Source organism: Macrobrachium nipponense, chromosome 26 (assembly GCF_015104395.2).
Source record: "Macrobrachium nipponense isolate FS-2020 chromosome 26, ASM1510439v2, whole genome shotgun sequence".
Lineage (NCBI taxonomy): Eukaryota > Metazoa > Arthropoda > Malacostraca > Decapoda > Palaemonidae > Macrobrachium > Macrobrachium nipponense.
In genome coordinates this window covers 59,206,255-59,218,295 of record NC_087215.1, presented here as the reverse complement: position 1 = coordinate 59,218,295, position 12,041 = coordinate 59,206,255, and the positions used below count along the sequence as shown (strand labels likewise).

Genomic DNA, 12,041 nt, shown 5'->3' with positions numbered 1-12,041 from the left:
TTGCGCATGCGCAGCCTTGTAACTTGGAGGGTTCAGTGAAGTGTTGGTGCAGTCAACACTCCCAGCTTCGTCTCCCATTATGGACTGTTTGCTCTGGTGAGCCACTACCACTTTTTTTTCTTTCTTTTTTTCATATTTTCGTTAATTTGTCTCAGTTTTTCTTCTTTTATTTAAATTTAATTTTATTCTCTTTCAATCACTTCTTCAAAGTCTTTTTTGCTTCTTTTTTTCTTGACTCCTATCGACAAATTCTTCCATATTTCCTCGTCTCGAATATCTCGTCTTATTTATTGTCTTCTTACAATCGTTTCTTCAAGGTGGGGTTTGATTCTTTACTTTCAATCTGGACTAGTCTTATTCCACAATTTTCACATTTTTCTATTTCTTTTTATTTTCTTCTTTTCCACCGATACTGCTCTTAATCGGTTCATCAAGGTGGCCCTTGTCTTTACTTATAGGATATGCATAAATCAGCATACAAAACGGCGGAACTGCTCTATCATTCGATTGAGTTCTCTTCAGCATACGCAAATCTCTTCCACATTCAACTCTCTCTCTCTCTCTCTCTCTCCTAATGCCAGACCATCTCTCATTCTCTCTTTTCTTATCACTTCAAGCTGGAGACTCACTCTCTCTGTCTCATTTAAATGCAAGAATATTGGTATATTTCCTTCTCTAAGCTTACGACTATCTCTTTTTCTCACCCTTCTTGAAAGCAAGATAATCTCTCTCTCTCTCTCTCTCTCTCTCTCTCTCTCTCTCTCAAGTGCATGACTATACATTTCCAGCTCTAACGTCGGTCCCGTGTAAGATTTTGAGTCCATAATTGCAGATCAAATTGTGGATCACATAGATAGAAAACTTGTTGTTAAACAGCCAACACAGTTTCTGACAAAACGGACCCAGCCTATCAAACCTCTTGGAGTTTTTTCCATAACATGCTCGGTATTGATGACCATAGTAGAGCAATATATATATCTCTACTAAGATTTCCAAAAGGCCTTTGACAGAGTTCCAATCAAGAAACTAATGACAAAAGTTAGAACTTAAGGAATTGTTGGAGAAGCAGCAGACTGGATCGAAGACTGGCTAACAAATAGAAAAAGAGTCGTGAAAAACGGTGAAGAATCAGAATAAGCAGATGTTATGTAAAAGCGGAGTTCCTCAGGGTTCTGTCCTTGGCCCGATTTTGTATGTTATTTATATTAATGACACTGATGTAGGATTAACTAGCAGGATAACCAAATCTGCAGACGACACCAAACTAGGTGTAAATGCAGGAGACCCAGAGGCAGTAGAAAGTTTAAGAAATGACCTAAAGAAAATAGGAGAATGGTCAAAAAGATGGCAAATGCCTTTCAACTTGGACAAGTATAGTGTTACAAATAGGAACAAACACCATGCCAACTACACGCTGCTTGGGAATGACATAAGTAGTGTAGAACAAGAAGAGGACATCGGAGTCATTATTACCTAGGACTTAAAAATCCACAAAACAGTGCATAAAAGCTGAAAAGAAGGCACGGAAACTAGTGAGATACATAAAGAGGCAGTTCAAATACAGAAACAAGGAGACGGTGCTGTAGCTCTACACATCAATAGTTAGTTTGTTTGTATGGTGTTTTTACGTTGCATGGAACCAGTGGTTATTCATCAACGGGACCAAGGGCTTTACGTGACTTCCGAACCACGTCGAGAGTGTACTTCTATCACCAGAAGTACACTTCTCTCACTCCTCAATGGAATGGCCGAGAATCGAACCCGCGACCACCGAGGTGGAACGCAAACACCATACCAACCACGCCACGGAGGCGCTACATCAATAGCTAGACCTCATCTTAAATATGCAGTTCAGTTTTGGTCACCAACACTAAGAAAGGACATAAACAGACTAGAAGGGGTACAAGCAAGAGCCACAAAGTTAATTCCATCCATCAGGCACATAGGGTATCAAAGACGACTAGAGAGCCTGAACATGTATGGCTTTGAAACACGATGATTGCGAGGACAACTAACAGAACACATTCAAAATACTGAAAGGCATAAGAATAAGAAGAATAAGAAAAGTAGACAGTAACCTATTCACGTTAAACGAAAACCAGACAAAAATAATGGATGGAAACTAGAACTGAAGAGATACAACACATCCCATTGTGGGAACTTTTTTGCATACAAAATATGTGACTCATTGAATAAACTGCCACCAGAAGCAGTAAACAGCAACAGTGTGGAAGAGTTTAAAAAGAAACCTAGACAAAATCATTAGGACACTGTGAATGAATAGTAAAACCTGCACCTCAAGATAAGCGAGCGCACGATGTCTCCTAGGGTGGACTAATAAGTCTTGGAGACATCCTTGTAACTCCTTGTAACTAAGCTGAAGACTGTCTTCTTGAACCCAAGATAATCTCTCTCTCTCTCTCTCTCTCTCTCTCTCTCTCTCTCTTCCCGACAAACCAGGAAGCCGAGCCACCCAGCCACCGGAGAGCCACTGTACCGAGAGCCATTAATTAGAGGAAGGGAAAACTGGCCGGGATCAAAAGGCATTCCGCCAATTGAACAATCCGAAGCAAAGGCGACCGTTTGCTTTGATCCAGCCTCTCGGACACTTTCGTTTTGTTTCCAGGAAAGTATATCCAAAAAGCAGAAGCTAGGGGGTCACGGAGAGAGAGAGAGAGAGAGAGAGAGAAGAGAGAGAGGAGAGAGAGAGAGAGGCAAGGGAAAAGGGGGGAAGCTGTTCGAAAAAGAAATTTGGGGTATAGATTGGAGTACAAAGATGGCGTCGGGTTGTGTGTGTGCAAAGATGGAGGGAGAGAAGGTGGGAAGCCCGAAAAGAATATCCGAAAGCAGAAGGCGGACAGGGGGTGGAAGGGGGTTGGGGGAGGGGGTAGCGTTCGAAAAAGAAAGTGGGGGAGTATACTGGAGTAGTGAAATGGCATGCGGTTGTGGGTGCAAAGATGAGGGAGAGGTGGTGGGTAATCAGAAGTTGAAGCGGCCTATCTTTTGAAAATTCTTACTGTGCTATTTACCACAGATATCCAAAATCAGATTGAGAGAGAGAGAGAGAGACGGAGAGAGAGAGAGAGAGACAATACTAATAATAAGGGGGAAACAAGAAGTCTGGAATCAGCGAAGAGAAGGAAGTGTGAACATGAAGAACATCATCAGAAACGATGTTGGATCACTTGCACGACGAAAGGAATATTTAGTCTGATGGAAGCCTGAGACTTCAACAAATTGCTATGAAAGGTTTAAGAGTCAAAATATATCTATCTAATCAAGTCATTTATAAATATTACTAGCTGACCAACCTGGCGCTGTCCTGGACAACTCTGAATGACAATGGATAAACTCACTCTCTCTCTCTCTCTCTTTCTTTCCTATGAAGATAGTTGCTTCAGTTACGTTGCCCAGCATTTTTGACATTTTATATTTCTCCACTTCTCACTCCCCCCCCACTCACCTCCCCCGGACACTCCCCCCCCCCCGCCCCCCCCCCCCCCCTTCCTATGGCGCTGAACTAGAAGGGCATCAGAAATGTCTCTCTTTATCCAAGCAATCTCAAAAACTATGAAATAGACACTAATATCCATAATTTTTTACATTTTATGTTTCACCCCTTCTCACCCACCCACCATTCCTATTGGGCTCAACTTGGACTTGAATGCTATCTGAGGAGTCATTATTCATCTCAGCGACACTGAAAACTATGGACTAGACAGTTATATCTGTCTTTTTCAGATATTTTTACTCTTCAACCCTTTCCCATCCCCCTCCCCACACGCCCCCTTTGGTGCCAGGGTTGTCTTACCACCCCAGTATTCTTTCCCAGAAGCTAAGTTATGTGTACCAAGTTTGGTTGAAATTGCTCGATGCATGTCAAAGTGTATGTGGCACATACACACACATACATTCATACATACATTTTTTATATAGATTTACATTGATTTATAATTATAGTTCATGATTTATTTAAAAAAGCCAAGGAAAAAGAAAGCACAAAGAATGGGTGAACTTCAAAAAAGTAATTGAGTTTACTTAAAGGATTATCTCAGATAACGGTGAATGAGTTGAACTCTCTCTCTCTCTCTCTCTCTCTCTCTCTCTCTCTCTCTCTCTCTCTCTCTCTTATAGACACAAACCCACATTCTCTCTCTCTCTCTCTCTCTCTCTCTCTCTCTCTCGTTGACACAATCCTACACCCATTCTTTCTCTATCTCTCTTGTTAACACAAACCTACACCAATTCTCTCTCTCTCTCTTCTAAGCACAAACTCTCTCTCTCTCTCTCTCTCTCTCTCTCTCTCTCTCTCTCTCGTTGACACAAACCTACACCCATTCTCTCTCTCTCTATCTCTTAACAACAAACCTACACCCATTCTCTCTCTCTCTCTTCTAGGCGCAAACTCTCTCTTCTCTTCTCCCCTTCTCCACTTTTCTCTCTCTCTCTCTCTCTCTCTCTCTCTGACACAAACCTACATCCATTCTCTCTCTCGAAGAAAATTAGAAAACAATATAGTAGACAAAGTAAGAAGATGGTTAAAAGAATTTTTACACAACAGAAAACAGTTATTGCAAACGATGAGAAATCGGATGAAGCTAAGGTAATTTCCGGTGTGCCACAAGGTACGGTGTTAGCTGCATTACTGTTTGTTATTATGATTGCACACATAGACAGTAATGTAAAGGACTCGGTAGTGAGTAGTTTCGCCAATGATACAAGAATAAGTAGAGAAATTACTTGTGATGAAGATAGGAACGAGCTACAAAGAGACCTTAACAAAGTATATGATTGGGCAGAGGTAAATAGGATGGTATTTAACTCTGATAAATTTGAATCAATAAATTATGGAGACAGAGAAGGAAAGCTATATGCATATAAGGGACCTAATAATGAGACAATCATAAATAAGGAAGCAGTTCAAGACCTTGGTGTGATGATGAATAGGAACATGTTATGCAATGATCAAATAGCAATTCTATTGGCAAATTGTAAAGCAAAAATGGGAATATTGTTACGGCACTTCAAAACAAGAAAAGCTGAACACATGATTATGCTTTATAAAACGTATGTTCGTAGTCCACTTGAATATTGCAATATGATATGGTACTCACACTATCAAAAGGATATTGCACAAATAGAGAGTATACAAAGGTCCTTTACAGCTAGAATAGAAGAAGTTAAGGATCTTGACTACTGGGGAAGACTACAATCTTTAAAATTATATAGTCTAGAAAGGAGAAGAGAACGCTACATGATAATTCAGGCATGGAAACAGATAGAAGGAATTGCCGAAAACATCATAGAGCTAAAAATATCAGAAAGAGCAAGCAGAGGTAGATTACTAGTGCCCAAAACTATACTAGGAAAAATAAGGAAAGCACACAGGACATTAATCCACTACGCACCAGCATCGACAATGCAGCGTCTATTCAATGAGTTGCCAGCTCATATGAGGAATATATGAGGAGTGAGCATAGATGTGTTTAAGAATAAGCTCGACAAATATCTAAGCTGCATCCCAGACCATCCAAGAGTGGAAGATGCAAAATATACCGGAAGATGCACTAGCAACTCTCTGGTAGACATTAGAGGTGCCTCACACTGAGAGACCTTGGGCAACCCGAACAAGATGTAAGGTCTGTAAGGTAAGGTAAGGTCTCTCGTTGACACAAACCTACACCCATTCTCTTTCTCTCTCTTATAGGCACAAACACAGACACACACACACACACACACACTCTCTCTCTCTCTCTCTCTCTCTCTCTCTCTCTCTCTCTCTCTCTCTCATAGTGGAATGCACGTCTCCCAGCTTCCAAAAGAAGTCGTCTTGCAAAGAGAGAGGAAAATTAGCAGGAATGATGCCCTTTGTGCAAACGACCTAATTCTTGCACCGGCACGGAATAATTTCCCATTCAGACGAAGGCACTGCAAGGAATTTTTTAATTGCAAGGAGGAATGAAGATGGTAGATCAAACTAAAATATTTGAATATAAGTTGTGCTATAGTAGATTCACATCAACCGTGCATCTTATGTCTAGGTCCATCCCTTACGACACTCCTGATCGGCTGTTGATAAGCAAATCACAGGGCTGGAAACTGTCAGTCTCTCGAGAGAGTTCACATAGGCAGGATGTATGTTCCACCTCTCCTGAGGGATCCCTCCAGAGAGGTGGAACATACACCCTGGTTATGTGAACTCTCGAGGGAGACTGGGAGTTTCCAGCCACGTGATTGGCTTATCAACAGCCAATCAGGAGCGTCATAAGGGACTGGCCTAGACTACAGATGCACGGTTGATGTGAACCTTCTATAGTAGTAGTTGTAGCAGTAATAGTAGTAGTAGAGTAGTAGTAGTAATGGCATGGGGAGTTAATGGAAGTTTTTGTGGTTATATTAGTGCAGGCGAAATAAAATTGTCCGTAAACAATTTGGTAAGAAACTTAGTTTAACCGATAAATAGGCTTGTTCCCTATGTGTGAATAATAATAATAATAATAATAATAATAATAATAATAATAACCAGTTGGGTGCCCTAAAGGCAATAACTAACAAAGCTTCAAGTTAAACCATCAAAAGGGTTAACTAGGTATCTGGAACTCTCCGCTACATAAACGATATCATTAATTCCATTTCAAAGAGTCTTCCAACATCATTTCAAATAGTCTTCCAACATCAAACTGCTAATAATATGACAAACGGTACGATACGAAATGATTCTTCATAGCGGGTGTGAGAAGACAGTGTAACTACGCCTGGTATTCGAGAAAACTATCGAATTTGGTGCTAAAATCATCAATTTTGAACAAATAACGCTATAATTAAAACATTTAAATTATTTTTATGATGAAATTTAAAGACGCAAGGTTTTCTCTGCCGAAAGGATTTTTCTTTTATCTTCAATACTTTCGGAGATATTAGCATTTGAATAGCGGGCCGGGACTGGTCGAGTCGAGTCGGGTCGGGTCGGATCGGGCCGCCAGAAATGAGCCCGTTTCCAGTAATGACTTCGCTTCGCTCGTATAATAATAATAATAATAATAATAATAATAATAATAATAATAATAATAATAATAATAATAACTCTCTTAACACTCAATATAATCTCTCGTATGACTAAAAGATTTCAACCAGGCATTTCAAAAAAATTATTGTTTTAACTCCAGTCCGACATTTCAAAACATTAGTTGTTTAAAGACAATGACCAACGAACGTTTCAGTATATCTGCTCTCTTAATATGTGTGTGTTTCTTTAAGGTTTCAAAGTTCACTACTGATCTGCAAAACTCTTACTTAACATCGGAAACAAGTCAGAGCAACAACCAACTTCTTTTTTCTATTAAGCGCCCTCCTTCTCCTCCTCCTCTACCACCACCACCACCTCCTCCTCCTCCTACTCTATCACCTCATCCTCCTCTACCTCCTATTCCTCCTCTACCCCCTACTCCTTCTCCTCCTCCTCCTCCATTACCACCACCACAAACTCCTCCTCCCACCTCCATCTTCTTCCTCCCACCTCCTCTACCAACTCTTCCTCCTCCTCCTTCTCCTCCACTACCACCAACACCAACACTACCTCCTCCTCCTCCCCCTTCTGCTCCTCTTCCCCTCTTCCTCTACCACCTCCTCCTCTACTACCACCATCTCCCTCCACTTCCTCCTCCCCTACTACCACCCCCCCTTCCCTCCTCCTCTTCCCCTCTGCCTCCTCCCCCATTCTCCTCTTCCTCCTCCCCTACTACCCCTACTACCTCCACCTCCTCCTCCTCCTCCTCCACCACCTCTACTACCACTTCCTCCATCCCTCCTCCTCTTCCTCCCACCTCCTCCTCCTCCTCTTCCCCCTCCTCCTCTACTACCATCTCCTCCTCCTCCTATTTACCCTCTTCCTCTTCCCCTCCTCCTCCTCCTCCAGCCATGTGGTATGAAGAGAAGCAGCAGCTCTTATTAAACACCGGGACGACCCACCGACTCAACTATGATTGATTGACGACACTTTAGTGACGATGGTGCTGTTCTTCATACGAATAGGTGATGCCTGTGTGTGTGTGTCTCCGTGTGTTTTATTCGGCTGTTGGTCTGTCACGTGATTTACTTAGATACAGCAGCCCCCTCAATGCATTTGTTCGAAGAATTAGTTTCTGCGGTTTTCCTTAATGAACATTATGCAAACCCTTATTTACCCCTTTCTAGCCTTTTTCCAAACCTATAACTTCTTTCTTATTACTATTACTTCTATTGGAATTTAAGAGAGCTTGGAACTTTAAAATTGCTCCTTACAGAAAAATGAGTCATAAAATCTCTCTCTCTCTCTCTCTCTCTCTCTCTCTCTCTCTCTCTCTCTCTTCTCTCTCTCTCTCCCTAGGTGAAATAACTACTGCTGATTTGATAAGTAGCTAATGTTAGCAAAACTAAAGTTTTTGAACGTAACCAGGAGTCAGAAAGGCAAAGAGACAAGTCTGTTTAGATGTTAGAAAAATGGATGTGGCTGATTTACGTGATTACTGGGGAGCAGATATAAACTCCCGAGGAAATAGATGAGATGCGGAAAAGGGAGAGAAAGGGAGAAGATAGTAGCATCCTCGCTAAAGGTTAGGAAATGATGAAGGTCTGCGGAAGCCAAAAAAAGGGTTGTTCAACGGGGATTTTGAGCCAACTTTCCTTCATAATTATATGCATTATTAATAATAATAATATTAAAACTTTCTTTTAGTTTTCTTCTGAAGATTGAAAAAGAAACCCACAAAATCACTGTGTAACTTGTTTATTTCTAAGGTGATGAAAATGAAATAAAAAACTTTTCTAGACGAACTCAGTAAGTTTGATAACAACATCCAGTTCACTTTAGAGAAAACTAACAATAATAAACTGCCCTTTTTAGACATACTCAGAAAAGAAAAGAAACAGGATATGAAATCAGCACATAGAAAGCCCACACATACAAACTCATATATTCATTTCTTCTCTTTTAACAGCCATTATATAAAAATAGGTGTGCTGACAGGTTTATTTCTTAGGGCAATGAGAACGTGTGACCCTTGCAAGATAGAGCAAGAAATAAATTACATCGGTCAAAGCTTCGATGCATTAGCATACCCAGAATGGTTTAGAAAAAGGGCACTCAATAAAGCTAGGAAGATTTTTTACTTAGCAAATGTAGAGAGTACATGGAATAAAGAAAACAAGAAAATAGTAGCCCTCCCTTTTATGCCTAAAATGAAACAAGTCACTTCAAAAATGAAAGACAGTAAATATAAATTTGTGTATACCTTTGATAATATCGTAGAAAACAAAGTATGTAAAAATAAATTGGAAGGAGAAGACAGTAATACAGATGATGTAGCGGGGGTATACATAATCAATTGCAACAATTGTGGAGATAAATTTGTTGGGGAATCAGGTAGGGGAATAAGGACTAGAGTCCAAGAACACAGAAGGGCAGTACAGCTTAACTCTCAGGGGAGTGCTATGGCTAGGCATTGTTGGGAAAATGACCATAGGATGGATTTCAAAAACAGTAGGCTTATATACAAAAGCAATAAAATTAGTCACAGGAGAGTAGTAGAGGGAACACTCATCAGAGAGATTAGAGTAATAGAAGGAAACTAGGTTTTACCTCAGAAGATCCCATAAGCCGAGCTTTGATATTAAAAGAAGCTAAGATTGACCCTGCTGACCTGGAGATTAGGTTTTCTGCCCAACAGACTTTTGGTGACCACTTCCTTAACACAAGGGTTAATCCCATTGACCATCAGCTCAGGATATCAGAGCGACAAGAGGAGATTAGCAACTCTCAAGGAAACCAGAACAGCCATCACATAAATGACAGCTCAACCAGAAGTAGTTCCAGAAGACTGCTGGGCCTTGACCCAGGCTGACAACCCAAACATCTCTTGAAATGGGTCACAGATAAGGCCTGAAAGTACCCGAGTGTGGAGTAAAATTAAATGTAAATACTTAGAAGTAAACAAGTTACACAGTGATTTTGTGGGTTTCTCTTTCATTATTGTTTCTAGGATCACACTCTTCTGCATGAGTCCTAGAGCTATTTCAGCCTCTAGTTTTTCCATTATTATTATTAATTATTATTATTATTATTGTTATTATTATTATTATTAGTAGTAGTATTATTAGTATTATTAGTATTATTATTATTAGTATTAGTATTATTATTATTAGTATTATTATTAGTAGTATTATTAGTATTATTATTAGTAGTATTATTAGTATTATTATTAGTATTATTGGAGAAACAAATCCACAGTTATGAAAATGTACATAAATTTCAGTTTAAAAACAGCAAAGATAGCTTTCGGGAATCTGTTCGGTTCCCCTTATCAATTGATAAGGGGAACCGAACAGATTCCCGAAAGCTATCTTTGCTGCTTTTAAATTGAAATCTATGTACAATAACATAACTGTGGATTTCTTTCTCTATTTGAAAACTTGTGATACTATGAGGATTTTTTTATTATTATTATTTTGTTGAAAATAGTGGCAACAAAACATGTATCAAAGAAGGTCTGCTCCCTGCATATATTATTGTTGTTGTTGTTGTTGTTTGACCCAATTTCACAGACAAAAATTACCTTACGAAAACGGGCCTAAGCACTCCAACCATTGTGGTCAAGGCCTAAGCATCTGCTCTTGGATCTACGCAGTAGCGAAGCACTAAATAAACATTAATATAGTACAATCACTAAATAAACAGAAATGTAGTACAATCACTAAACACCAAGATTCACAATGCATTTACACTCAGTAAGCACTCACACTTACATACATTCATTAATAAACTCACTGACTACTTACTAAACATTCGCCACACACAAACAATCACAAAACTTTAATTGAACCTAAACACTCACTAAAAATTCACTGAATACTTACACACTAAACATTCACTAAATACTAGCATTCACAAGACATTCACTAAACGTTCCCTTAACATTCACAAAACATTCATTAAACCCTAAACACACAACATTCACTGAATACTTACACACTAAACATTCACTAAACACTAGCATTCACAAGACATTCACTGAACGCTCACTTAACATTCACAAAACATTCACTAAAACTCTAAACACAAAACATTCACTGAATACTTACACAATAAACATTCAATATCATTCACAAAATATTCACTAAACCCTAGACTTCGTAAACATTCACTAAATGCTGACACATTAAACAGTCACTAAACCCTAAACTAAACATTCATTAAACACTTTCTCATAAACATACGCTAAACGCGTACTCATTAAACCCTAACAATTCGCTAAACACTGACTCATTAAACAGTAACGATAAAAAATTTCACAATCGCACTAATTTTTCATTTCTCTTTTTTTCTTTACATTAATGCTAGGTGATTATTTTTTTGGTCTCGTTTGCTCTTATATTTATTCATAATCTTCTTGAGAGAATGGAAATGTTCGAAATAACTTGGTGTGTGGAGAGATTGTTTAAAAAATAGAGATCCTCTGTGTCCTTCCTCAGCCAGGTGTATTATATCTAACGAGTTTTACACCAGCCAAAAAAAAAATCGACTATAGTAACAATAATATTCTTTCCTAAAACTGATACTATAAAAATGTATCCATGATTTCATTAGTATGAAACTCAGTTGAAACCAAAAGAAGGTAGTCCGGCTTCGATAAAACAAACCGAGTAGGCTATAGCGCAATTATTATGATCTGTACTCTGACTATAGCGTATATATTACATATGTATTACTATCTATTTAATGGATGCGTATTACTCTATTCAACAAGTGTTATGTACATAGACATTTTACAGCAATAACTCTAATAATGATAAGAACTTACTTGCTACTTTACAGTGCCAGTCTTCCAGCCACCGCTACATTAACGTTTATCTCGTAAACAAAGCTAAACCGATTACTATAATTGAAGTCAGTTGCTTGCTTGACAAGATAATAATATGACCGAATTATTATGGGCCCACAGATGACAACTGTTATCTATATAAAACAAATAAATAATATTTGTATTACATAAATACAAAGGATATAG

The 12,041-nt window shown here is 39.0% G+C and overlaps 2 protein-coding genes across 3 annotated transcripts in view; one reads left to right on the top strand and one right to left on the bottom strand.

Annotated features, from left to right (window-relative positions):
- Window positions 1–12,041, bottom strand: part of LOC135200308 (hematopoietic prostaglandin D synthase-like) — a 533,645-nt gene that overhangs the window by 446,520 nt on the left and 75,084 nt on the right. The gene's annotated exons all lie outside the window — the stretch shown is intronic.
- LOC135199689 (uncharacterized) lies at window positions 7,201–7,986 on the top strand. Its single transcript, XM_064227845.1, has one exon. It carries the CDS (start codon window positions 7,201–7,203, stop codon window positions 7,984–7,986), a length of 786 nt encoding a protein of 261 aa, XP_064083915.1.

Excerpts from the sequence above, each read along its gene's own strand:
- LOC135199689 (XM_064227845.1), top strand. The coding sequence starts at position 7,201 with ATGACCAACGAACGTTTCAGTATATCTGCTCTCTTAATATGTGTGTGT.